Source organism: Macaca thibetana, chromosome 9 (genome assembly GCF_024542745.1).
Source record: "Macaca thibetana thibetana isolate TM-01 chromosome 9, ASM2454274v1, whole genome shotgun sequence".
NCBI classification, from domain to species: domain Eukaryota; kingdom Metazoa; phylum Chordata; class Mammalia; order Primates; family Cercopithecidae; genus Macaca; species Macaca thibetana.
Window position 1 is genome coordinate 14,601,779 of NC_065586.1, and position 26,763 is coordinate 14,628,541.

Genomic DNA, 26,763 nt, shown 5'->3' on the forward strand with positions numbered 1-26,763 from the left:
CCATTAAATTACAAGAACATGAGCCTTTGCCAGCGGCAAACACATCTGGAGCCATCTTCTAACACCAAATCACATAAAACACCAAACTAAAACTAAAAGCCATTGGTAAATAAAGGTTGAGAATATTAAGATTTAGCTTTCATTATTATTAGGTCCATTCAGCTAATGTTTATTTTATGACAATTACATCTCATTATCATTACAGATCTTAGTCACAAACCAAGTTACAAATTCACTCGTTATTTATTTCTTTCCACATTAGCTCCTAGGGAGTCCTATTGTGGCATAAATCACTTCAGCAAAGCTGTGTACTTGACCACTCACAAACATAAAAATCTCCCAACAAACTTATCTAAATAATGTTTCCCAAGAAAATCATAAATATTTCAGTAAATAATGATACTTCTTAGTTTAGCATTACTGAATTTGAAATGTTTTCATCATTATCATCATCTACTTCTTTGCAACTGTTTGTTCATCAAGAACTGTAATCAATAAAAGAAAGAAGACAAAGAAGAGAACGAGCTATTTTCTGCATCACAACCAGATTGTCCAGATGTCGTGCCTGGAATACATCACACGTGACATTTCTAGTCATGTTTCCAGTCATTTGGAACATACAGGTTTTCCTTTGCAATCTGCAAAGCTTTAGGATGCTCCAAGCACTTCTGTCAGCAACAACAGCCTGGAAAAGCAATCATACAGAATGTACTCTACCTGATGTCATCTTCTGCTCCAGCTTGAGGCACTTATGTTCTTCTTGAAATTCTTCTTCCTAAGTGCCCACAGAACAGAAAAGCAGGGAGAAAGTAAAAATAATTCATTAATGTAAGGCAATATTTTTTACAAGCCTGCTAATTAATATGAGATCAACACCTGAAAAACTTAAACCATGCCTTAAAGAACTGAGGTTTTGGACAAACTACTACAAATCAACAATAAATGCCAAGTAGAGTAACTACAGGAGCGTTGGGCGACACAACTCCAGCGTGCTATTCCCATGGTAGTGTCTATGCATGTTGTCCCTGGAGTGGTACAACCCAGGGGCCCACTGTGACTAATACATTTGAAGGCACCTGAGACTTAGAAATGATGGTGACGGTTTTCTCTTTGTTTGTTTGTTTGTTTGTTTTTTGAGGTGGAGTCTTGCTCTGTCACCAAACTGGAGTGCAGTGGCGCGATCTCGGCTCACTGCAACCTCCAACTCCCTGGTTCAAGTGATTCTCCTGCCTCAGCCTTCTGAATAGCTAGGATTACAGGCACGCACCACCACGTCTGGCTAATTTTTTTTTTTTTTTTTTTTTTTTTTTTTTTTTGAGACGGAGTCTCGCTCTGTCGCCCAGGCTGGAGTGCAGTGGCCGGATCTCAGCTCACTGCAAGCTCCGCCTCCCGGGTTTACGCCATTCTCCTGCCTCAGCCTCCCGAGTAGCTGGGACTACAGGCACCCGCCACCTCGCCCGGCTAGTTTTTTTTTTTTTTTTTTTTGTATTTTTTAGTAGAGACGGGGTTTCACTGTGTTAGCCAGGATGGTCTCGATCTCCTGACCTCGTGATCCGCCCGTCTCGGCCTCCCAAAGTGCTGGGATTACAGGCTTGAGCCACCGCGCCCGGCCTTTTTTTGGTATTTTTAGTAGAGATAGGGTTTCGCCATGCTGGCCAGCATGGTCTCGATCTCCTGACCTCATGATCTGCCTGCCTTGGCCTCCCAAAGTGCTAGGGTTGCAGTTGTGAGCCACCACGCCAGGCCAGGTTTTTCATAAAATAGAAATGCCACCAGCATGGTTGAACAAAGAGAATTATGTTTTGTTTTTCATTGTTCAAGGAACTGATTTCATGTACTTCTGAAAGTTCCCTCATTATTCACAGTTATATTTTTGTCTCTAAGAAGGTAGGTGTACACATTCTTCTCTGAGTCCCGGTATGATATTCTTTAATGACAACGGTTGTCACTGCTGTAACACTGATAACAGTAGACCCCATTAGAAATGAGAAGATAAATTAAGAGGAATATCTAAATAATCCTTTTCTAATTTTGCTTGCAAGATGACTTTATGCCAATTAATTTATTTGTTTTTCTGTTCATTAAACAAATATTTGTTGAGTGTCTGCTACGGGCTATTTCTGTGGGATCTTAACCTTTAGGCAGGATACCTTCTAACATCCCTTGAATTATACTGCAGGAAGTTACCTACTCAGCTTCCTTCCTAGCCTAGCAGGAAGGCTACGTGCTTACTTTGTTCTTTCTAAGAATTTAGCCCAATAGAATATACACTAGACCATAGTAAAGTATATGGGTGTAGAGTTCCATAAATAAAAACTGGGGTTATTCTATAACCAGAGTGAAAAAATGGAATTCAAAAACTGATATTATTCATCATAGGAATACTCTCTCAAATTTGTCCTAAGTTTGCCAGTTCTCAGTAATATCTCATCTGGATTAGAACCCACCAGACGCTAGGGCTCAGTTAGTAAGATAAAGAAAGGTCCAGGCCAGGTGCCGTGGCTCACGCCTGTAATCCTAGCACTTTGGGAGGCTGAGGCAGGCAGATTGCCTGAGCTCAGTTCAAGACCAGCCTGGGCCACATGGCAAAACCCTATCTCTGCAAAAAATACAAAAAAAACTTAGCCAGGTGTGGTTTTGCCTGCCTGTAATCCCAGCTACTTGGGAGGCTGTGGCAGGAGAATCACTGGAGCCCGGGAGGTGGAGGTTGCAGTGAGCTGAGATTGCACCACTGTACTCCAGCCTGGGCGACAGGGCGACAGAGTGAGACTCTGTTAAAAAAAAAAAAAAAAAAAAAAAAAAAAGAAAAGGAAGAAAGAAATGTCCTTTTCAAAGGAAAACAGTATATCAAAGGGATATCTGCACTCCCATATTTATTTGAGCACTATTCACAAAAATCAACCTGAGCATCCATCACCAGATAAATGGATACATAAAGAAAATACGGTAAATATACACAATGGAATACTACTGGCCACAAAAAAAAAAAAAAAAAAAAAATGAAACTCTGTCATTTGCAGCAACGTGGATGAAACTGGAAGTCATTAAATGAAATAAGCCAGACCTGGAAAGATAAACATCTGTTTGCCTTTCTCATATGTTCTTATTCTTGTTGCACGTTCTTACTCACATGTGGGAACTAAAAACGTTGATCTCATGGAAATAGAGAGTAGAATGATAATTACCAGAGTCAGGGAAGGGTGTGGTGTGGGGAATGAAGAGAAGTTGGTTAATGGTTACAAACATACAGCTAGACGGAAGCAATACATTCTAATATTCATAGCAGAGCAGGGTGACTACAGTTAACAACAATGTATTGCATATTTCAAAGTAGCTAGAAGAGAGAACTTGAAATGTTCCCAACACATAGAAATCATAAATACTTGCATAATGGATATCCTAAATGCCTTGACTTGATCATCACACATTCTATGAATGTAACAAAATATCATGAGTACTCCATAAATATGTAAACTATTATGTATCAATAAACATGTTTTTAAAAAGAAATGTCTTTCTTAATTCATAAAAACTGGTTTCATTAAATTGCCATAAGTATCAACTTAGAAGTGAATTGATTTCACCTGTTTGGGAACAAATGCTTTTCCAGAGATCAAGAATCACGTCCAAATTTTCATCATCAGAGACCATTTCCAAAAATGTGTCCTACTTTTAAAACCCATGGAATAGCATTGGCATAAGCAATTTGAGTAAATAAGGTCTCAGTTCAATTATCTCAAATGTATGTGTTATAAGAAATTTTTATGAAAATTGCCTCCAAAATCACATATTTGAAGGGGGTATGAATTAATAGTAGTATACCAAAGAATGTGTAAATAACAGAAAAGCCCCATCACACAGCAAATAAACGCAGTAAGTCATTTCTTGTTTCACAAGGCCCGACAGAACAGTGTGTAATGAACCACGAGGAGTTATTTTATAATACAGCCACAGGGGAAGTCTCTTGAGAGGCCGAAATAATCCAAATAAAGTCATTTTCAAGATGAAAAGACTCTCCCCTTTGAGCCAATAAGACTGTTTACTTTTTTATTGCTCTGAATTCCAGAACTGTGAAATAACATAGCCCTTTAGCTCTTCTCCAAACATATTTATTACTCCATCTTAAATAGCCCCTCCCTAAGGTTTCCCTTTGACTAGTGAGAGTTGCAAAGTCCCGCAACAATCTGCAGAGGGAAGGATGTTGGAAATGCTCTTGGTTGGAGAGCTCTCAGCACAGAATAAACAAGCATCTGTCCTCAATAGTACAAACTATGTTCTATTTAGAGAAAAGAAGCTGAGCTCCTTCAATTCTTGTGTCTCTTTTCTTCAGCGCAAGTCTGCAATTTGCTGAATGCATTCGTAGTGGCTTTTTCTCAGCAAAGCTAGAATAAAATGACAACAGTCCAACTGTAGTAGACATCTGTTGATTTTGCCGCCTGGTACTCACTCACTCACTACCTAGTAAGTGCGTCCCGATTTCCTCCTTAAAGCCATCTCATCCCATCTCATCCCACTCTTAAGGAACTGTGGTTTTAACTGTGGTTTTCTGTGCTCCATGACACCGACTCCTTCCCCACCACCCAACTCCAGGGGTGGAACATGGGACCCAGGCCTGTGCCCATCAGTCTGTTGCATTTCCCTCTGATTGGTAGAGTGGTCATGTTCCAGGACTGTTCCTTAGTTCAGCTAAAGACAGAGTTCTTTGTCCCGTGGCCACGAAAATTAAGGCTTGCAGACAATTTGAAAAAGCTCACCAACAATTTGAATGGTGAATAAGACAGGGTTTTATTGGGTGAAAAGGAAGAAAAGGGGGAAACAGGGACTCTTCCTAGGTCAGTCTGGCTACAGCCCTTCCTGATGGAATCCCAGGTTACACACAGGAAGAGGAGGGGCCAGGCTCCTCCCTGATGCAAATGGCAGGAAATTCCCGAGGCTCCACCCCAAGTGGGCAGGCTGGTTGGAGGTTTTCTGGGGACCTCCCTCTCATCTCGCTGTCTGAATGTGACCCACTCAGGGTTAATGAGACCTAGTGAGATTTTTCTCTGGACTTCTGGGAAAATGACTCCTGTTCTCACCCACTGGCCCTGAAACCAGAGACAGGGGTTGCAGCTGCTGCTGTAGCCACCACCTCGTTATCACTTGCAGCTGAAACTGAAGCCCACCCAAAGGAAGGCGGAGCCAACAGATGCTCCAATGCTTTCTTTTGTTGATATCAACTAAGCCCCAAATTCAGCCGCGCCTGAAGCAAGATTAACCCTGGACTCTTCTGCAAAATCCAGCGAATACACTCCCTTTTATTTAAAAAACAAAAAAACAAAAACCAAAACCTTTGTTTTTTAATCAAACTGATTCCTATCAGGTTTTCTGTCACTTCTAAAAGAGCGAGTCCCAACTGATACACCAGTGTAAGAACCCTAGCTCTGGGAAACCGGAAGTCAGGTGTGCTGATCATTAGTTCTGTACCTCCCCTGCCATCATGAGTTGTTGTTGTTGTTTGTTGTTGTTGTTGTTGTTTGAGACAGAGTCTTGCTTTGTTGCCCAGCAATGGTGTGATCTCGGCTCACTGCAGCCTCCACCTTCCAGGTTCAAGTGATTCTCCTGCCTCAGCCTCCTGAGTAGCTGGGATTACAGGCACCTGCCACCACGCCCAGCTAAGTTTTGTATTTTAGTGGAGACGGGGTTTCGCCATGTCGGTCAGGTTGGTCTTGAACTCCTGACTTCAGATGATCCACCCACCTAGGCCTCCCAAACTGCTGGGATTACAGGCATGAGCCACCATGCCCAGCCCCATCATGAGTTTTACATGCTAATTAAATCAAATGTGACCATGATGATGTACCAAGAAGGTACTATTAAAATTTGTCAAACAAATGGACTTTTCATTTACAGTCATGTGTTGTCACTTAACAACATGAATATGTCCTGAGAAATTCATCACTAGGTGATTTCATCATTGTGAGAGCATCATAGATTGTCCTTACACAAACCTAGGTGGTATAGGCTACTCACACCTGGGACAAATGGATTAGCCTATTGTTCCTAGGCTGCAAACCTGTCCAACACATTAATGTACCAAATACTGTAAGCAATGGTAACACGATGGTAAGTATTTATGTTTCTAAACATAGAAAAGTACAGTAAAAAGACAGTTTATAACGTGATGGGACCTCCATTCTATATGAGGTCTGTTGCTGACTGAAACATGGTTCTATGGGTCATGACTGTATTTCCCTCGAGGACTAATCCCAAGATGCCTCATTGAAAGGGCATGTGAAACCACAGTAAGTTTACACTTAGGGAGTTCAAGGTAAGATTTTGGTAGAAATTAGTTTCTTTTCCTAAGATTCAACTGATTGAACATTAGTAGAAATAAAGAAAGAAGGAAGGAAAAAAAAAAGATTTAAAAACACAAACCAAATACCTTCACCAACATACATCAAGTCATTTTCTTTTGGCCTCATAGTTGGCAACACTGGGAGTTAACATTTCACTCTAGGGCAGCAAGTTTAGAAGCAAAAAGGTAGTTTGTTGGAGACAGAAATAGAATTCCTGACCAAGAATTAAAGAGGCTTTGTTGCATTCTTTTCAATTGACACATAATAATTATACATATTTATGGGTACCTGTGATATTTCAATACAGGTATACATGTGAAATGACCAAATCAGGGTAATTAGCCTATCCGTCACCTCAAACTTTTATCATTTCTTTGTGTTGGGAAGATTCAATATCTGTTCTTCTATTTGAAAATAGACAATAAATTATTGTTAACTAGAGTCACCCTGCAGTGCTACAGCGCTATAGAACACTAGAAACTATTCCTTCTATCTGGCTGTAGTTTTGTACTCATTAACCAACCTCTCCCTATTCCTCCTTCTCCCTACCCTTCCCAGCCACTGTTCTCTCTATTTCCATGATACCAACTTTTTCAGCTCTCACATATGAGTCAGAACACGTGGTATTTGTCTTTCTGTGTCTGGCTTATTTCACTTAATATAATGTCCTCCAGGCTCATCTATGTTGCTGTGAATGACAGGATTTTATTCTTTTTTTAAATGTCTGAATAGTATTCTATTGTATAAGTGCCCCATTTTCTTTGTCCATTCATCTGTTGATGGACGCTCAGGTTGATTCCATATCTTTGCTATTGTGAGTAGTGTTGCAATAAACACGGGAGTGTAGACATCTCTTTGACATGCTGATCTCCTTCCCTTTGGATGCATACCCAGCAGTGGGATTGCTGGATCATATGGTCATTCTATTTTTAGTTTTTGGAGAAAACCTCATACTGTTTTTCATAACGGCTGTACTGTAGGAGTTCCCCTTTCTCCGTATCCTTTCCGGCATTTGTTATTTTTTTATCTCCTTGATAATCGCCATTTGAACTGGGGTGAGATGATATCTCTTTTGGTTTTGATTTGCATTTCCCGGATGATTAGTGATGTTGAGCATTTTTTTGTATACTTGGCTATTTGTACGTCTTCTTTTGAGAAATGTCTATTCCAATCTTTTGCCCGTTTTTAAATCAGATTGTTTTTGTTTTTGTTTTTTGTTTTGTTTGTTTGTTGTTGAGTTGTTTGCGTCCCAGGTGTCTCTAGAAAAAGAGGGCATCCACATGCAGAAGAATAAAAGTAGACCCCTGTCTCTCACCAGATAAAAAAATCAACTCAAAATGCATCAAAGACTTAAACGCAAGAAGCTATGAAACTAGCAGAAGAAAACATATGGAAAACACTTCAGCACATTGGTCTAGGCGAAGGTTTTATGGATAATACCTCAAAAACAGTCAACAAAAGAAAACATAGACAAATGAGATTATATCAGACTCCAAAGCTCCTGCACAGCAAAGGAAACAACAGAATGAAGCGACAACCTGCAGTTTGGGAGAAAATATTTGCAAACTATTCATCTGACAAGGGAATAATATCCAGAATACACAGGGGCTGTGTTTTTTAAAAGCCTTCTCAGCACTGCTCCCTGGGGATGGAGTCCTTCAAATTGCTTATGCACCCTTTATAATGTAAAACCACCACTTTTTTATCCCTCTGCAGTCTAGAGAGACATGTGTTTGCCAGTCCCATCCTCTCTCTGCACTAGGAGATTTAAGATGCAGTTCCTTAGGTGGATGTTATAAGGGCCGGAGCACTTGGCATGAGTACAAACTCCTCCCAGACTGATGACAGGTTAATAATTGTCTTGTTAACTCCCCAAGCAAGTTAATTAGAAGCCAGGCCACCATGTAGCAGCTGCAGGTATGTTTTGGAAACTCCTTCCAAGTGGAAACAGAGTTGTTCGTTTTGTTTTGTTGAGACAAGGTCTCACTCTCACTCTGTTGCCCAGGATGGAGTGCTGTGGTACAATCTTCACCCACTGCAGCTTCGACTTCCTGGGCTCAAGTGATCCTCCCGCCTCAGCCTCCTGAGAAGCTGGGGCTACAGGCATGCACCACCACAGCTGGCTAATTTTTATAATTGTATTTTGTAGAGACAGGGTTTTGCCATGTCGTACTCCCAAAGTGCTGGGATTACGGGCATGAGCCATTGTGCTTGGCCACACGTGTTTTTAAGCCCCTTCTCTGCACTGATTTAAGCCCCTTCTCTGCGCTTTATACAATCACAGTTGTATAAAGTCTCTGAAAATACTTGCATGCCCATATCAAACTGCTAGATTTTTTTCCTACACATGTGTATCTAATCCCCTCTGTTCTTGTGGTCAGTGCATTAAGTGTTAAACCGTGGGGAAACAGGATTGGGGCCCTTCATGCGGGGCTCAGACCATCCTCTCCACAGGAATAAGCTGGGTGATGGGAACTCCTTTGCCAATTTTATGGCACAGTGGTCAGGGTGCGTACTGTGCCCAAGTGTGCCCCAGTTTTCCTGTCTATCTGATATCAACATTTTCTCAGTTGTCTGGTGGGTAGGTGTCTCTAACTGGCCTCCGACTTCCCGAGGAAATGGATCTGCGGGTAGATGCTTATTTGGTGCATCTATACATGGAGGGAGGTCAGTAGCTTTCTGTCCCATTATATTCCTGATGTCACCCAAGGCCTGGTTGCATTTGTCTCCACCTGTCTCAACAAACCTATGACCGATTAATGGCCTCAACTTCCTTCATTTGGAAAATGGGTCCCAAATGAAACCCAACCCTTTCCAAGATAATTGCATTTTAATTTTAAATAAATGTTTCCCTATCATGAAACATCGAAAGCATTTTCAGAGTCTTTCTGTTAGGAGCCATATAACAAAGAAAACATCTTTCAGTGTTTTCTTTCTTTTTATTTTTTCTCATTTCAAATAATTCTGGATAAGAGTCTCAAGGGTAGGATTCTGTTTCAAAGGACATGGGTGTCTTTGAGGCTCTTGATGTAGATTCAAAATTACCCCCAAAAATGTTTCAGCAAGTTAATGTGCTAAAGTGTAGCCATCCCATTACAGCTTCTCCACAGCCCGGTGCAGTGAACCACGCCTGAAATCCCAGTACCTTGGGAGGCGAAGGCAAGAGGATCGCTTGAGCCCAGGAGTTTAAGACCAGCCTAGGCAACAGAGTGAAAGCCTGCCTCTGCAAATAATAGAAAAATTAGCCAGATGTGGTGGTGCACACCTGTAGTCCCAGCTACTTGGGAGGCTGAAGTGGGAGGATCACTTGAGCCTGGGGAGGTCAAGGCTTCAATGAGCCAAGATCATGCCACTGCACTCCAGTCTGGGTGACAGAGCAAGACTCTGTCTCAGAAACAAAAACAAAAACAAAAACACTTTGGGAGGCCGAGGCGGGCGGATCACGAGGTCAGGAGGTCGAGACCATCCTGGTTAACACGGTGAAACCCCGTCTCTACTAAAAATATAAAAAATTAGTGGGGCATCATGGCGGGCGCCTGTAATCCCAGCTGCTGGGGAGACTGAGGCAGGAGAATGGCAGGAACCTGGGAGGCGGAGCTGGCAGTGAGCCGAGATCGTGCCACTGCACTCTAGCCTGGGCGATGGAGCGAGACTCCATCTCCAAAACAAAACAAAACAAAACAAAAACAAAAAAACGTATCTAGCAGCAGCATCTAATTCCACATTTTGATGGAAATGAAGAGTCTCTTATCGGAGGTAACTATAGAACCCAATATCCAACACCCACCATATTCTAGTACCAACAGTCTTCCATACCGCATTGCATTGCTACTAACAAAAATGTGTTTAATTTTCCGTGGAATCTCTTATATAAGCCATCTGTAGCCCACTAAATTACATATTCTTCCAGAGCAAAAACTACTTTCCTTTTCAACCTTCATTCAGAGTCTACACTCTCTCTTAACAGGTGTTTATTAAACAATTGTTAAATGAATTCACTTGTTTACCCACTTTTTATCTTCGTTTCATGCCCAACCTAGTAACACATCCTACAATAAAAATTCAAGCATTGTTGCTTCTAGTAACACAGATAAGTCAGAAATGCCTCCAAGAAAACTTTCTGAAGCAGTCCCACCTCCATCTCAAGCTCTACCCCATTCTATCTTTAGAGTATTATATTAGCTAAAATGACTTGAGTGCTTGCAGAGTGTCGGAGAAACTGCACTGTACGTGTGCACTTAATCCTTAACAATCCTCTGTGCAGGGAATCTTATTAATTCTTGGAGGAGTTGAGTAATTCACCCTATAGTGGATGCTGTGATGTGGCACCTGAAAAAGTTGTTCTCTGTAATATTTATTCTCAAAGCTGCAAGAAACGCTGTTGACAGATAGCTCTCAGCTGTCAGCCTCCCGGGTGATTGCTGCAGGGTAGCCAGCATCCACTGACTTGGTTGACATGAAAGCAGAGAGGCCTGGCCCCCTCTCTCCAACTCAGGACAACTCTTAACAGCTCTCCTTTCTCCAGAGCTCTCTGTGAGGTTGGCTGAAACCTCCATCAAGACTTTATTATAGCCCAATGCCTCCCTCTGCCCAATCCTGCGCCTTTCCCTTCTCTTTCCACCCACAAGGGTTGATCCCAGGAGCAATCCCTAATCAACAATATACCTGCTACTCTCCATTTCCCGGTGGGCTTTCCAGGAACTCTTCAACACAGCCAAAGTCATACTTCTCAAAAAACGACAAAAAGGAGATTCAAACCCAGGTCTACCCAGCTCTCAAACCCGTGATATAAACCACTACACTAAACTCTCTCCCTAATCCCAATGCCTCTCTCGTTAAAGCTATAGATACCTGAACCCCACACCCAGAGATTCTGATATGGTTAGTATGGGGTGGTCAGTGACTAACCATCTTAACTTGCTCAGGACTGCGGGGTTCCCCAGGAGGCAGGACTTTCAGAGCTAAAACCAGGAAAGTCTTGGGGAAACGGGGGCAAGTTGGTCACCCTAATTGGGGTGTGTCCCTGGTATCTGTAATTTCAACAAGCTCTTTGGGTGTTTCCGGTGCACTCTAAAGCTTTAAACAAGTAGTGTACTGATAAAAAGAAGTCCTAATGATGGGCGAGTGTTGTTAAATGACCATCATCAAACTCTATTCTGTGTTAGGCACTGTGTTTACAGGGCAATCTGTTTACTAGATATTATCATCCCCATTTTACAGATGAGGAAAGTGAGGTCAGAGAAATCGTGGAACTTGCCCAAGGCCACACAAGCGAGTACCTGGTGGAACCTGAGGACAAGCCTAGGTGGTCTGGAGTCTGTGCTGACAAACCCTACCCCATGCTGAATTCAGAATGACTTACTCTCTCTAAATTTCCTCCCCTGGAGTGGAGAGAAGAATATCTCTGCCCATGGGTGGTTGCTGTTAGGGTAAAATAAGGTAACATACATAAAGCACCTCCTTTGCACCTCCCAGAGTGAATACGTATGATGTTCCCTTCCTTTCTTCCTCGGTAGGATGGCAAGTGTGTGTTTTCTGTCCACTGGACACTAAGAAGAGGATTAGAGCTGTTTCCTGATCGTATACAGAACTGTCAGCAAAACTGACCCAAGGCAAAACTCACTTTAAGTCACTACACATTGACCGAGAAACTTACATGTTCATGGCATTCTGCTAGGAAACGTGGGGGACGCTGCAGTGAACAAACCTAATCCTGGACCTCCAGGAACTCATCAACAAAGAGAAGAGATGGATTACATGGATCTCAGTCTTCCTGGGAAAAGAAAAATCCTAATGCTAACAAATAGCTTCCTCTCCTCTCCTCTCTCTTTGCCTCCCTTTTCTTCTCCTGTCTTCCTCATGAAGTGGGCAGAACATGCAGGATAAATAGGAAAAAGAACTTCAACATGAGAACCTGAGAGAAAGAGAGTTTGACTAGCATGTTGGAAAGAGAGAAGGTGACAGAAATAACATCAGCTCTTCTGTGTCCTCAGCCTTCATTTTCTGGGTGAGTCCCTGGTGAACACAAGCATCTCCAGGCCTCAGCACACAGAACAGCTTAGGTGGCGGACACATCCAGTCAATTCTAAAACATGCTGAGTGATTCTCATTTTAAGAAATTAACACAGCAGATACAACTACTGTGAAAAGTGCCAAGAACTCCAGAGTAAGTGAGAAGAGAGAGAAGCAAAGCCTGCTGGCATCCCATAGGGGTGCTGGAAAGGATGTGGGCCTTGGAGTTAGAGTTCCATGCAGGAACTGTGTGAGCCTCAGTTTCCTCATCAAAAAGTCAAGGTAATTTATTTTCCTTTTGTTTTTTTGGAGACAGGGTCTCACTGTATTGCCCAGGCTGGAGTGCAGTGATGTGATCATAGCTCATTGCAGCCTTGACCTGCTAGGCTCAAGCGATCCTCCTACCCCAGCTCCCCTAGTATGTGGGACTACAAGCACACACCACCAAGCCTGGTTAATATTTTTATTTTTTTGTAGAAACAGGGTCTCACTATGTTGTCCAGGCTGGGCTTGAACTCCTGGCCTGAAGCAATCATTTTGCCTTGGCCTCCCAAAGTGCTGGGATTACAGGCATGAGCCACTGGACTAGGCAAAAAAAAAAGTTGAGGTAATACTTAATGTCCTTGCAGGATTTCTGTGAAGATGAAATGAGGTGATGGATGTAAAACTACTTCCCTAGTCACTGTCATTGTGAGATAGTGGGACTATCATCTACCCGTCCCCCCTTCTGGTAAAAGTTGCCACCCCTTGGACACAAGGATGAACCTAGGCAAGATGACAAAACCTAATTCAAGCTAGGGTGTTGTGATGTTTACTACTGAGTGTCAACTTGAAGGGGCTGAAGGATGTAAAGCATTGTCCTGGGGTGTGTCTGTGAGGGTGTTGCCAAAGGAGATTAACATTTGAGTCAGTGGACTGGGAAAGGCAGACCCACCCTCAATCTGGTGGGCACCATCTAATCAGCTGCCAGCACGGCCAGAATAAAAGCAGGCAGAGGAATGAGGAAAGACTAGACTGGTTTAGTCTTCCGGCCTCCATCTTTCTCCTGTGCCAGAGGTTTCCTGCTCTAGAACATCAGACTCCAAGTTCTTTAGCTTTGGGACTTGGACTGGCTTCCTTGCTCCTCAGCCTGCAGACGGCCTATTGTGGGGCCTCCCCTTGTGATCATGTGAGTCAATTCTCCTTAATAAACTCTGCTTTATATGTTCAGCAATCCTATTAGTTCTGTCCCTCTAGCGAACCCTGACTAATACAGATTTTGGTATCAGGAGTGGCTGTAATACAGGTGGCTTGGCTGGGACTCTTCAACTGGGCTGGTGGAAGTCTTATATTCTTTAGTTCCTAGGATAGAAACCTGAGCTAGCAACAGTCACATCCCATGAGAAAGTTATTAAGAGAATGAACCCAGGACCTAATGAGATCAGACAAAAGCCAAAGAGAGGCCGGGTGCGGTGGCTCATGCCTATAATTCTAGCACTTTGGGAGGCTGAGGCGGGCAGATCACCTGAGGTCAGGAGTTCAAGACCAGCCAGGCCAACATGGCAAAACCCCATCTCTACTAAAAATACAAAAATTAGCCAGGCGTGGTGGCACATGCCTGTAATCCCAGTTACTTGGGATGCTAAGACAAGAGAATCGCTTGAACCCAGGAGGCAGAGGTTGCAATGAACTGAAATCCTGCCACTGCACTCCAGCCTGGGCAACAGAGCAAGACTCTGTCTCAAAAAAAAAAAAAAAGTGCAGAGAGGGAAGCTGAGGAAATGGTGGCCCTGCCTCCTGCAAGGATTCCTCATCTGTGATTGTTCATTGTTTTTTTCCCCATTCTTCTGCCAAATTCCCACTAACTTCCTCCAGCTCAAGGAGTGCTCTTCAGGTAACTGTAGACATGAGGGAGTAAAAACAGGTGGAAGGTGTCACTCCTCTCAGTCCCTACATCCATATACAGGGTTTCAGGGAAAGACTGACTGGTCCATCTTGGGTCACATACTTGCCCCTTGTCACGTGCTCGTGACCGTCACCGCACCCAGGGGACTGAGGGGGACTATAAGTCTCCAGACTTGTATCACTGCCCATTCCAAGAACCACTGGAGGGAGGAAGTGGGTGCTATGATTAGAAACCTCCCAGAACCTCACGGAATGGGGAAGTCAGAGCTCCTTGATGTAAAGAAGGCCGTGTCTCAAAGCAGAGGAGCAAGGGATGCTGGATACAATGCTGTTCCAAATACACGCAGCACAATGGTTTGCTCCCAAGTAGACTGAATTCTAATCACAGCCATAAGACTAGTAGCTTTAACAAGGGAGAGGCATTGGTAGTAGGGGGAGAGTTTAGTGTAGTGGTTGATATCAAGGGTTTGAGAGCCAAGTGAGGGCACCTACACACCAGTCAAAACAAATATGTTTCAATATTTTTACAGCCCATATTTTCTCACAGATGCGCACCTGTTGAATATTTTCAGCCCTGAGTATCCTCTTAATAACCATACTTCCAGAACATAGGTATGTATGCTGTAGGATGTTGGAGTTACGCAAAGTCTCTTTCTGGAGCACTTGTTTTACTCAAATATTTGGGAAGGAAAACATCATTTGTGTATTAAAACAAACCTGATTACATTGCTGAACAGTGTGCGGAACAGACACAAATGTTTAGGAGGAACATAAAATGTCAAGAAAGCTTGGGCTGGGTGTGGCGGCTCACACCTGTAGTCCCAGAACTTTGGGAGGCCAAGGGGGGGCGGGGGTGGATCACCTGAGGTCAGGAGTTCAAGACCAGCCTTGCCAACATAGTGAAACCTCACCTCTACTAAAAATACAAAAATTAGCTGGGCATGGTGGCGCATACCTCTAGTCCCAGCTACTCAGGAGGCTGAGATAAGAGGATCACTTGAACCTGGGAGGTGGAGGTTGCAGTGAACTGAGATCACACCACTGCACTCCAGCTTGGGCGACAGAGTGAAACTCCAACTCAAAATAAATAAATAAACAAAACTATGCCGCCATAAAAAAGGGTGAGCTCATGTCCTTTGCAGGGACATGGGTGAAGCTGGAAACCATCATTCTCAGCAAACTAACGTAAGAACAGAAAACCAAGCACCACATGTTCTCACTCACAAGTGGGAATTGAACAATGAGAACACGTGGACACAGGGAGGGGAACATCACACACCGGGGCCTGTCAGGGGCTCAGGAGCTAGGGGAGGGATAGCATTAGGAGAAATACCTAATGTAGATAATGGGCTGATGGGTGCAGCAAACCACTATGGCACGTGTATACCTATGTAACAAAACTGCATGTTCTACACATGCACCCCAAAACTTAAAGTATAATAATAATAATAAAAGAAAATAAATAAATAAAAATAAAAAGAATGTCAAGGAAGCTCGAACGTGGAGTCCCTGACATAAGGGACCCTCCTGCAGCAAAGACTGCAAAGCATTGTCAGAGAAACTGCCCTATAGACAACATTTGTGTCCCCATTACAAATGTGGGACTGGCAGGGTGAAGACGTTGTCTAAAGGTGCAAAGCATACTTTTAAGTGGAGCAGGAATCCACACTATCCGCCTGGCTCAGAGCACCTGTGCTCTCAGCAATATCGTGCTGCCTTCCTGAACTCTAGCCCCTCGCTGGTCTTGCTGGTGTTATTTTGATTTTTGAGAAATCTAATCTTCAGTGGAAAGAAAAGTTATCGAATAGCTCTCCTTAGTGAAAGAACTCACTGAGCAGAACTTTGAGGTAAGGAAGAGGGTAGGTGGGACAGTTCTGCAATGGAATGAGTGATTATTCCACACCGTCAGGGAAGGCCTTTGCAAAGACAAACCGTTGTGTGTTTTGAGGTTTAGAGAGCCAAAGGCCAAGAAAGCCGCAGGAACAAAACAACATTCATCGCGTGGTGGAAATTTCAGAACCAGTTGCATAGGAAAGTTTGACACAGTCTTCTGACTGCAATTCAACCTGCTGGTCCAAAGTTCGAAGTTGTACAATAATTCCAAAAAGATTTGCATTCAAGTAAACACTTATCAAACTACTGGAAAATGGAGGGGTAAGACTGATTGTCTATACTGATGAGCTGAGAATTATTAGAAATATCATATGGAGATAGGGTTACAGATCATGAGTGAGTGCCAAGAGAATCATGACTCTCCAGCTACTGAGAGCATCTAATTTTCCTCTACAAGTCCTCTATAAACACTTGTCAAATGAATGTATAAATAAGTGAATACATCATAATTTTTTAAAGAAAAATGTTTCTCTCAAAAATTATTTTTCATATAACTGAAGCTCCCAGAGGTTACACTTGCATGTCCCCTGGCCTTAAGCACTATGGGGCACTGTTATATATCTCTGGAAAACAATGCACGGTTAAAGAGAGATGTGTGTCTTAGTCCATTTGGGCTGCTACAATGAAATACTATAGACTACCTGTCTTATAAAAAACAGCCATTTATTTCTTACAGCTCTAGAGGCTGTAAAGTCCAAGATCTAGGCAGTGTTAGACTTGGTGTCTGATGAGGGTGCACTTCCTTGTTCACGGGCAGTGCCTTCTCAGCTGTGTCCTCATAAGCTGGAAGGGGCTCCCTGGGGTTTCTTTTAAAATGGCAACAATGGCCAGACACAGTGGCTCACACCTAGTAATCCCAGTGCTTTAGGAGGCCAAGGCAGGTGGATTGCCTGAGGTCAGGAGTTCAAGACCAGCCTGGTCAACATGGTGAAACCCTGTCTCTACTAAAAATAAAAAATTAGCCAGGTGTGGTGGTGCACGCCTGTAGTCCCAGCTACTCGGAAGGCTGAGGCAGAAGAATCACCTGAACCTGGGAGGCGGAGGTTGCAGTGAGCCGAGATCGTGCCACAGGACTCCAGCCTGGGCGACAGAGCGAGACTCCATCTCAAAAAAAAAAAAACCATAAATAAAATAAAATGGCAACAATTCCATTCATGAAGGCATCACCTTCATGGCCTAATTACTTCCCAAAGGCCCTACCCTCCTAATATCCTAATATGTTAGGATTTCAGCATAGAAATTTCAGAGGGACATTGGCCGGGCGCGGTGGCTCAAGCCTGTAATCCCAGCACTTTGGGAGGCCGAGACGGGCGAATCACGAGTTCAGGAGATCAAGACCATCCTGGCTAACACGGTGAAACCCCGTCTCTACTAAAATAAAAAAAAATTAGCCGGGCGAGGTGGCGGGCGCCTGTACTCCCAGCTACTCGGGAGGCTGAGGCAGGAGAATGGCGTGAACCCGGGAGGCGGGGCTTGCAGTGAGCTGAGATCCGGCCACTGCACTCCAGCCTGGGCAACAGAGCCAGACTCCGTCTCAAAAAAAAAAAAAAAAAAAAAAATTTTCAGAGGGACACAACCATTCAGACAACAGCATTGTGCCAAAAGTATCTCACAAATACATTGTGAATGAGAGAATGAGGGGTTTTGTTCAAAACTAAGGCATACTTTTTTATTCTCTCTCTTTATGGTTTCACAAAATTAGTAACACCTCATATCTACCTGGTACCTCTCCATTCATAAGGCAATATTTAATAGATGATTTCCTTTGACTTCTTCAGTGACTTTTTTTTTTTTTTTTTTTTTTTTTTGAGACAAAACCTCACTATGTCACCCAGGCTGGAGTGCAGGAGAGCAATCTTGGCTCACCGCAGCCTCAACCTCCTGGGCTCAAGTGATCCTCTCACCGCAGCCTCAACCTCCTGGGCTCAAGTGATCCTCCCATCTCAACCTTCCAGTCAGCTGGGACTGCAGGTGTGCACTGCTATGCCTGGCTAATTTTTTAATTATTTTACATTATTTGTAGACATGGGGTCTCCCTATCAATGCCTAGGCTGGTCTCTAACTCCTGGGCTCAAGTGAATCTTCCAAAGTGCTGAGATTATAGGTGTTAGCCATCACGCCCAGCCAATAACAACATTTTTTTTTTTTTTTTTTTTTTTGAGACAGGGTCTTGCTGTGTCACCTGGGCTGGAGTGCAGTGGTGTGATCAGAGGTCACTGCAACCTCCAACTCCTGGGCTCAAGCCATCCTCCAACCTCACACTCCTGAACAGGTAAGACTACAGGTGTGCACCATCATGCCCAGCTAATTTTTAAATTTTTGGTGGAGATGAGGTCTCACTATGTTGCCCACACTGATCTCAAACTTCTGGGCCCAAGCAATCCTCCCACCTAGGCCTCCCTCCAAAAGTGCTGGGATTAGTGTGAGCCACTGCACCTGGTCTTGATAACTTTTTATGGTGGACAGAACAGGTGTCCCCCAGTTTTCACAGGAAGAATTTAATCCCCACAGCCACACAACTGTAAAGAAAGGCAAGTTAGGGCGCCCTGCTTGTGAGCCATTAAGGGAGTGCAGCCTCGTAGCTTCCTATTGGCTCCTGTCACTTCCGTAAAGTTCAGACAAGAGTCTCAGAAAGTAGAGAAGGAGGAGAGGTGCTGCCAGAAGCCTCAGACTGCCTCTGATGAACACATCCTTGGAGCGTTTGTAAGAATCCTGGAGGTTACTTCTTAGTTTGGGTTTTTGCATTTGATTAATCTCCCTCTCTATCAGTCTGTTCTCACACTGCTTATCAAGACATACCCAAGACTGGGTGATTTATAAAGGAAAGAGGTTTAATGGACTCACAGTTCTACATGGTTAGGGAGGCCTCATGATCATGGCAGAAGGCAAAAAAGAAGCGAAGACAAGTCTTGTCTTACATGGCAGCAGGCAAGAGGGAGCTTGTGCAGGGGAACTCCCATTTATAAAACCATCAGATCCTGTGAGACCTGTTCATTACCACGAGAATGGTCTAGAGGGCCCCGCCCCTCTGATTCCATTATCTCCACCTAGCCCTGTCCTTGACATGTGGGGATTATTACAACTCAAGGTGAGATCTGGGGCGGGACTCAGTGGCTCACGCCTGTAATCCCAGCACTTTGGGAGGCCGAGGTGGGCAGATCACTCGAGGTCAGGAGTTTGAGACCAGCCTGGCCAACATGGTGAAACCCCTTCTCTACTACAAATACAAAAATTAGCCAGGTGTGTTGGTTGGCACCTGTAGTCCCAGCTACTCAGGAGGCTGAGGCAGGAGAATCGCTTGAACCCAGGAGGCGGAGGTTGCAGTGAGCTGAGATTGCACCACTGGACTCCAGCCTAGGCGACACAGCAAGACTCTGTCCGTCTCAAAAAAAAAAAAAAAAAGTGTGGTGGCAAGGTGAGATTTGCGTGGGGACACAACCAAACCATATCACCGTCTCAGAAGGCATTCTAAGCTTCTAAGCCCTGGTATTTGTGGAAGCTGGAACTATATCTATGAGCAGAAGTCTCAGCCCTAGACAGTAACACTCAGCAACGCTTCTGGTTTCCTGTAGAACCTTTCAGAATGAATGGAAACTCAGTAGCGAATTTTTTTGGTAAACCTGCATTTTTCTCGTCCTTGCTGAAGTGAAGCTGTAAGTTTAGACTCCAGGCTTGGCAACCCAACCTCTTTTCCTGAGGCTTGAGTCAGCACAAAGCGCTATGCATAAGTGCCCAAGTGAACTTGAAATATGGTCTGAATTCATCCTGGGAAGAAATGCTAAACTGAAGTTGTTCATTGTCAGTTAAAGAATTGAAGAGAGAGGGGCAGGGGGAGCCAATGGCCTGTTCTCCAGCTCTCTCCTGGCCCCCACCAATGCACAGGGCCCTTGCTATGCATGATTGTTAATGCAACTTTTAAAGCAATATTATTTTTGAATATAATTGTACAAGCTCATTTAATTACAGTCATCTAATGTAACTCGTTGCTTTTCAGGAATTTCAGGAAACGTTATGCCCAAAAAGGGTGGCGAAGCCTCAGAGAGACGAAACGATTTCCTTGGTTCAGTAAATAGCTCTTATCTTTCAGTCTGTCCCCAACCCAACAATTGTTCTCTAAATAATGTGCTTCCTATGAATCCTTGTTAACCTCATTCTAGAAAGGCAATGCCATCTAATGGAAAACGAGACTCAGGAGATCCATGTTCCAGGACAACATAATTATGTGAACCTGATCAAACCCACACTTCCCTGGGCTTCATTTTCTCCTTAACCAAATGGAGAGAACAACAGCTCTCTGCAACCTCATGGTCAAATAAACCTACAGATCAAATAGGGAGGAAGACTGAAAAGCATTCTGAGCTCTTTAGAATAACGGGAGGTTCAACACTCTCGTTATTTGGAAAGAGATCATCATAAAGGTCAGTATGTATCTTTAGAATTTTCTCCATAGAACCCAGGCACTTGTGTGCAAATAAAAAACCCACACAATGCTTGGAATTCTGTCACCTTGTACACAGTGATCACTGAGCAAATATTTGTCGTTTGTGGAGTGACCTCACCCTACAGACCATTTCGAGTCTGCATGGAGAACCCAGGAAAACACAGCGAGGGAAGGACAGGTGTTGGGAGGGGGCACTGGGAGGGCTGGGGAGAGGCAGGTTATAATGAAAAGTGCGCCGCTGAGTATTTTCTTCCATTTCCATTCCATTTCTGCCTCTAAATGTTTCTCTGCCCAATTCTTATTCCTGGATAGAGCCTGATAGAACCACTTCTAGACAATAAAGACTGGGGTAGTCCCTGCACACACACACAAGCGTGCATGCACAACCACACACACATGCACACACACAAAAACAGTCACATACACACACACACATACACACAAATGCACTGTGATGGTCATACTGAGTATCAACGTGATCAGATTGAAGGATGCAAAGTATTGATCTTGGGTGTGTCTGTGAGGGTGTTGCCAAAGGAGATTCACATTTGAGTCAGTGGTCTGGGAAAGGCAGACCCATCCTCAATCTGGGTGGGCACCATCTAACCAGCTGCCAGTGCAGCTAGAATAAAGCAGGCAGGAGAAGTTGGGAGAAGCTGACTTGCTGAGTCTTCCAGCCTTCGTTTCTCTCCCGTGCTGGATGCTTCCTGCCCTTGAACATCAGATTCCAAATTCTTCAGCTTTTGGACTCTTGGGCTTACACCAGTGGTTTGCCAGGGGCGCTCAAGCCTTTGGCCACAGACTGAAGGCTGCACTGTTGGCTTCCCTACTTTTGAGGTTTTGGGACTCGGACTGGCTTCCTTGCTCCTCAGCTTGCAGATGGCCTATTGTAGCACTTCACCTTGTGACCGTGTGAGTCCATACTCCTTAATACACTCCCTCTCATACGTACATCTATTCTATTCGTTCTGTCCCTCTAGAGAACCCTAATACACACACACATGCCCGTGCACACATAAACACATACACACAACTGACCAAAAGTGAACCAAACAACAAACAATAAACTCGTTAATAAGATTTTCAATTGTTCAGCCTTCCCAAGCCTCCTGTCAATGCCTCTGATCTTCATAACAAGACATACACCATTGGCTTTAGCGTCTCTTTTGTCAGCGCTTCCGGAAAGCAAAGAGATGTTACCTAGAATTTGACTGTGAATTTAAATGGTGCTCAAGGTTTCTTTACAAGGCGTCAGTAAACAGAGTTTCCATTTTCCAGACATCATTCCACAGTCTGACCACCCTCTCCACCCACACCTTCCTGCTGGTTTGCCGTTTCCCACAGCTGCTGCTAACACAATCCAGATGTTCAAATCCATCAGTGCCCTTTGACCTCTTTCTGCTGGTCTGAACATGCCTAAGAGAGAAAAGATGTATTTGTTGGGACAAGGGGTCGATTCTGGGCTAGAAAACCAAGGGAGGACTTCATTGTAATCTAAGGGCAAGCATTCTTTCATTTCATGGGAAACATTTTATTTCATTTATTCAACAAACACTGACTCAGCATCTACTATGTGCATGTCACTGGGCTAGTGTTGGAAATACGAGGAGAACCAACACATGGGACCTTGTCCTCAAGAAGCTCCTGGTGGCCAGGTGCGGTGGCTCACACTTGTAATAGTGGACAGATTGCTTGAGCTCAGGAGTTCGAGACCAGCCTGGGCCACATAGCAAAACCACATCTCTACAAAAAAATACAAAAATTAGCCAGGCTTGATAGTATGCACCTGAAGTCCCAGCTCCTCCAGAGGCTGAGATGGGAGGATTGCTTAAACCCAGGAGGTCGAGGCTGCAGACAGCCGAGATCGTACCACTGCACTTTAGCCTGGGCAACAGAATAAGACCCTATCTCAAAAATAAATAAATAAATAAATTTTTCTTTAAAAAAAGAAGCTCCTAGAGAAGGAAAGCAATCATTGCAAACTGGGAAGTGCTAGGGTAGAGTTTACAGCAATGCACTTAGGAGTCCTGAGGAAGGAGGAAGGACACCTCCTGGCCTGACGGTAATGACAGGTAAGTACGAGGAAGGCTTCTCAGGGAAGAGGACACATGCCAGGAAGGTGGAGGTGGTGGCATTCCAGCTAGGGAACCACTTAAGGGAATAAAGCATCTGACAATATTTTTTACTTTTAATTTTTGTTTAAAAAAGATACCTTGGCTGGGCGCAGTGGCTCATACCTGTAATCCCAGCACTTTGGGAGTCTGAGGCAGGAGGATCATTTGAACCCAGAAGTTTGAGACAAGCCTGGGCAATATAGCAAGAGCCCATCTCTATGAAAAAAAAATTTTAATTAGCTGGGTGTGGTAGTGCATTCCTATAATCCCAGCTACTCGGGAAGTTGAGGCAGGAGGATTACTTGAGCCTGGAGAGGTCGAGGCTGCAGTGAACTGAGCTGGCACCACAGTACTCCAGTCTGGGTGACACACTCTGCCTCAAAAAAAGAAATAAAAAGAAAAAAAGAAGAAAGAAGGACAAAAGGAAGGAAGGAAGGAAGGAAGGAAGGAAGGAAGGAAGGAAGGAAGGAAGGAAGGAAGGAAGGGAGGGAGGGAGGGAGGGAGGGAGGGAGGGAGGGAGGGAGGGAGGGAGGGAGACACACCTGGCATCTCAGAGACAGCACATGTATCCGGTATCCTCCATGTGACCCATCCTTCTCCCCCCGCCTATTGACTGATCATATCAATAGGTAATGGGTTCCCTCACCCTCTGGCTTCTCACTGGGTTCAGTCGAAGGAGAGCACTAGCAGATCTAAGTGAGGGAGGAGAGTGAAGTCAAGACACTTACTCCACTGGCTCTCACCTTCAGGTCACTGAAGGTCAAGGCTGCCTTCAAGGCAGTCTTTCCTATGAAAGACTCTGCTTCTGGTTCCTGTGTCTGCTTCCTCCCCTCATCCTTCTGGATGTGGGAGTTGTCACAGCTTTTCTGCCATTACTAGTATCCCTGGTGGCTGCTCTACATCTCACCCACACTTTCATAACTAGCCCCTTTATTTATTTATTTATTTTCATTTTTATTTATTTTTAAATTTTATTTATTTATTTATTTTTTGAGACAGACTCTCACTCTGTCGCCCAGGCTGGAGTGCAGTGGCATGATCTGGGCTCACTGCAAGCTCCACCTCCCACGTTCACGCCATTCTCCTGCCTTAGCCTCCCGAGTAGCTGGGACTACAGTTGTGTGCCACCATGCCCGGCTAATATTTTGTATTTTTAGTAGAGACAAGGTTTCACCTTGTTAGCCAGGATGGTGTCGATTTCCTGACCTCATGATCCGCCCGTCTCTGCCTCCCAAAGTGCTGGGATTACTGGCGTGAACGACCACGCCCAGCCAACTAGCCCCTTTATTAAGCTCTCCTTGCATTATTCTAATTTGAGGGCCATCTATTTCCTGCTGGAACCTTGACTGATACAACAAATAGATCAGGGAGAACAGGATGCAAAAACTATATATATGCTATGATGGTAGTGATGATGTCTGATTGATCCATTCATTATTTCATGGGCATTTGTTGATTGATTGATTGATGGTTAACAAAGTGAAAAGCACAATGGGTAAGAAAACCATATTTCCTGGGTTGTATGATACAGTGTTCGTGACAACATTCCTTGTTATGATCAGGCTTATTTTATTTTTAGAGACAAGGTCTAGCTTCCATCACCCAGGCTGGAGTACAGTGGTACCATCATAGTTCACTGCAGCCTTGACCTCCTGGGTTCAAGTGATCCTCTCACCTCAGCCTCCCAAAGTGCTGGGACTACAAGCATGAGCCCCTGTACTCAGCCCTAAGCTATGTACTTTAATTTGGGGTTCAGAAAATATGATCTCAGTAGCTGTGGGTAAGGGAAGAATGAGAAACATGGGATCTGTACTCTCACAGTACAGAGGTTAGCTCAGTCCTGCAGAGTCCATGTCTCTAAAAGAAAAGAGCAAACGGAGAAAGTCTAAGACACAATCAAGTGCCACTTCTGCACTCTGCAGGTTACTCTGCAGGCCAAGCTCCCTCGCCCTGCTGAATGGTAAGGCTGCTGATTCGGAATCGAAACTTCCATAATCACAAAGTCCCGGTATGAGCCAGGCAGTGAGCTGAAAGCTTTTCACACAATACTGAATTTATCTTTATGACAACCCTATAAAACAGGCCTTATCTTCCTCATTCAACAGAAGGGAAAGCCGAGGCTTAAAACATTAAACTTGACTGAGTGTGGTGGCTCATGCCTATAATCCTAGCCCTTTGGAAGACTAAGGCGGGTGGATCACTTGAGGTCAGAAGTTCGAGACCAACCTGGCCAACACGGTGAAACCCCATCTCTACTAAAAATACAAAAAAGTAGCCAGGCGTGGTGGCGGGTGGCTGTGATCCCAGCTACTCAGGAGGCTGAGGCAGGAGAATCGCTTGAACCTGGGAAGCGGCGGTTGCAGTGAGCTGAGATTGTGCCACTGCGCTCCAGCCTGAGCTACAGAGTGAGATGCTGTCTCTCTCACACACACACACACACACACACACACACACACACACACACACACACACACACACACAAAAGTAGGCAGCATCTGGACTTGCATCTGCATCTGGAGCGAACACCACACATTCCCACCTATATTACTGCATCATCTCTCCTCAGAATAGACAACCCTTGGCCAAGACCAAAGGGTGTTTAGTGAAGAAGAGACAGTTATAGGTTTGGAGGCAAGCACTATCCTGCAATTGTGGTTTAATCTCTGTTATTCCATCCACACAGTAAGAAGCAGGCTGGGAGGGCAATCGAGGGGAGCCCCCTTTGGATTCTGCATGGTACAGTCAGACATCCACCCACAATTTGCTCTGGGTGGAAAGAAGGGAGAAGGGACAAGAAAAACAAGGTGTACCCCTGGGGCACACCAAAGATGTGCTCCCGTGGCGGCTCTGCTCCCTTGGAATCATCTGGGCATTATCGCTTTATTGGAGACTGCAGTATTCGTTGGAGGGGTACTAAACCCATTTGGAGTTTGAGGCTGTTGTACTTGTGACTGGGGCTGAGGGTGGCGTGACTTCATCATACGCTTCCTTTAGGGACAAGGGCAGACAACCTAGCCACATAGGAGGGTTTTTATGAGCGGCAAGCAATATAAATGGCTGTAAATTTAAAGTACCCCATAAATTCTGTAGAATTCATATTTAAGACCCGTTGATGCCCTCATAAAAAGCTACCTTACTTTCCCCCTCTGCCGAACATCCCCCTATGGCATGGTTTATGCCTGTTGTCTCAGCATGACTATTAACGGTGTCCCCATGTACTCTCAACAGTGTCGAATTGGATGATAAATTGTCACTCTTCCTTTGCTGTATGCAATTGGTCAACAAAGAAAGGTGGGCGAGGCAGTGGGCTCTGAGCTTCAAATAGCCCAAGTGTGGTTGCAGAATGAATGTTGTCTTGCTGCATAGGCCTGGGTTATTCAATTATCCTCTCTGATTCTTTATGTGCCAAGTGAGAATAAAATATGTGGCCAATGACTTTTACGAGCCATAATAAATAGAGGTGGTTCATAGAGTTATAGATCTTTTAGCTAGAAACAACCTCAAGAGATCATTCAGGGTACAGGGCTATGACGAGCCATGCAGAAATCGCAGGGATGTGGTCAGCCTTCACTAGGGTCCTCTGTTACTGTTTTGGAGAAACCTACCAAGTCAACCCAGCCATGATAAACATCACAGAGAGCTGATGACTTGGCGACTTATGTTTTTTATCAGGTGGAATTCTAACTTTCAATTAGTCTACATCTGTGTGTGTTTTTTAAATATAACTTTTATTGTATATATTTAAGGTATACGGCTGGGCAGGTTGGCTCATGCCTGTAATCCCAGCACTTTGGGAGGGCGAGGCAGGTGGATCACCTGAGGTCAGGAGTTCAAGACCAGCCTGGCCAACATGGGGAAGGGAAACTCCATCTCTACTAAAAATATATAAAAATTAGCCAGGCGTGGTGGTGGGTGCCTGTAATCCCAGCTACTCAGGAGGCTGAGGTAGGAGAATTGCTTGAACCCAGGAGACGGAGGTTGCAGTGAGCCGACACGGTGCCACTGCACTCCAGCCTTGGCGACAGAGTGAGAATCCGTCTCAAAAAAAAAAAAAAAAAAAAAAAAAAAAAAAAAAGGATACCAC

The 26,763-nt window shown here is 44.2% G+C and overlaps 2 protein-coding genes across 2 annotated transcripts in view; one reads left to right on the forward strand and one right to left on the reverse strand.

Annotated features, from left to right (window-relative positions):
* Positions 1-26,763, forward strand: part of HSPA14 (heat shock protein family A (Hsp70) member 14) — a 691,631-nt gene that overhangs the window by 494,275 nt on the left and 170,593 nt on the right. The window lies entirely within an intron of this gene.
* FAM107B (family with sequence similarity 107 member B) overlaps positions 1-26,763 on the reverse strand; it is a 253,351-nt gene that overhangs the window by 149,030 nt on the left and 77,558 nt on the right. Inside the window, exon 2 of the mRNA XM_050803271.1 lies at positions 718-775. Coding sequence (XP_050659228.1) covers positions 718-775 — 58 coding nt within the window. The remainder of the gene's footprint in view (positions 1-717; positions 776-26,763) is intronic.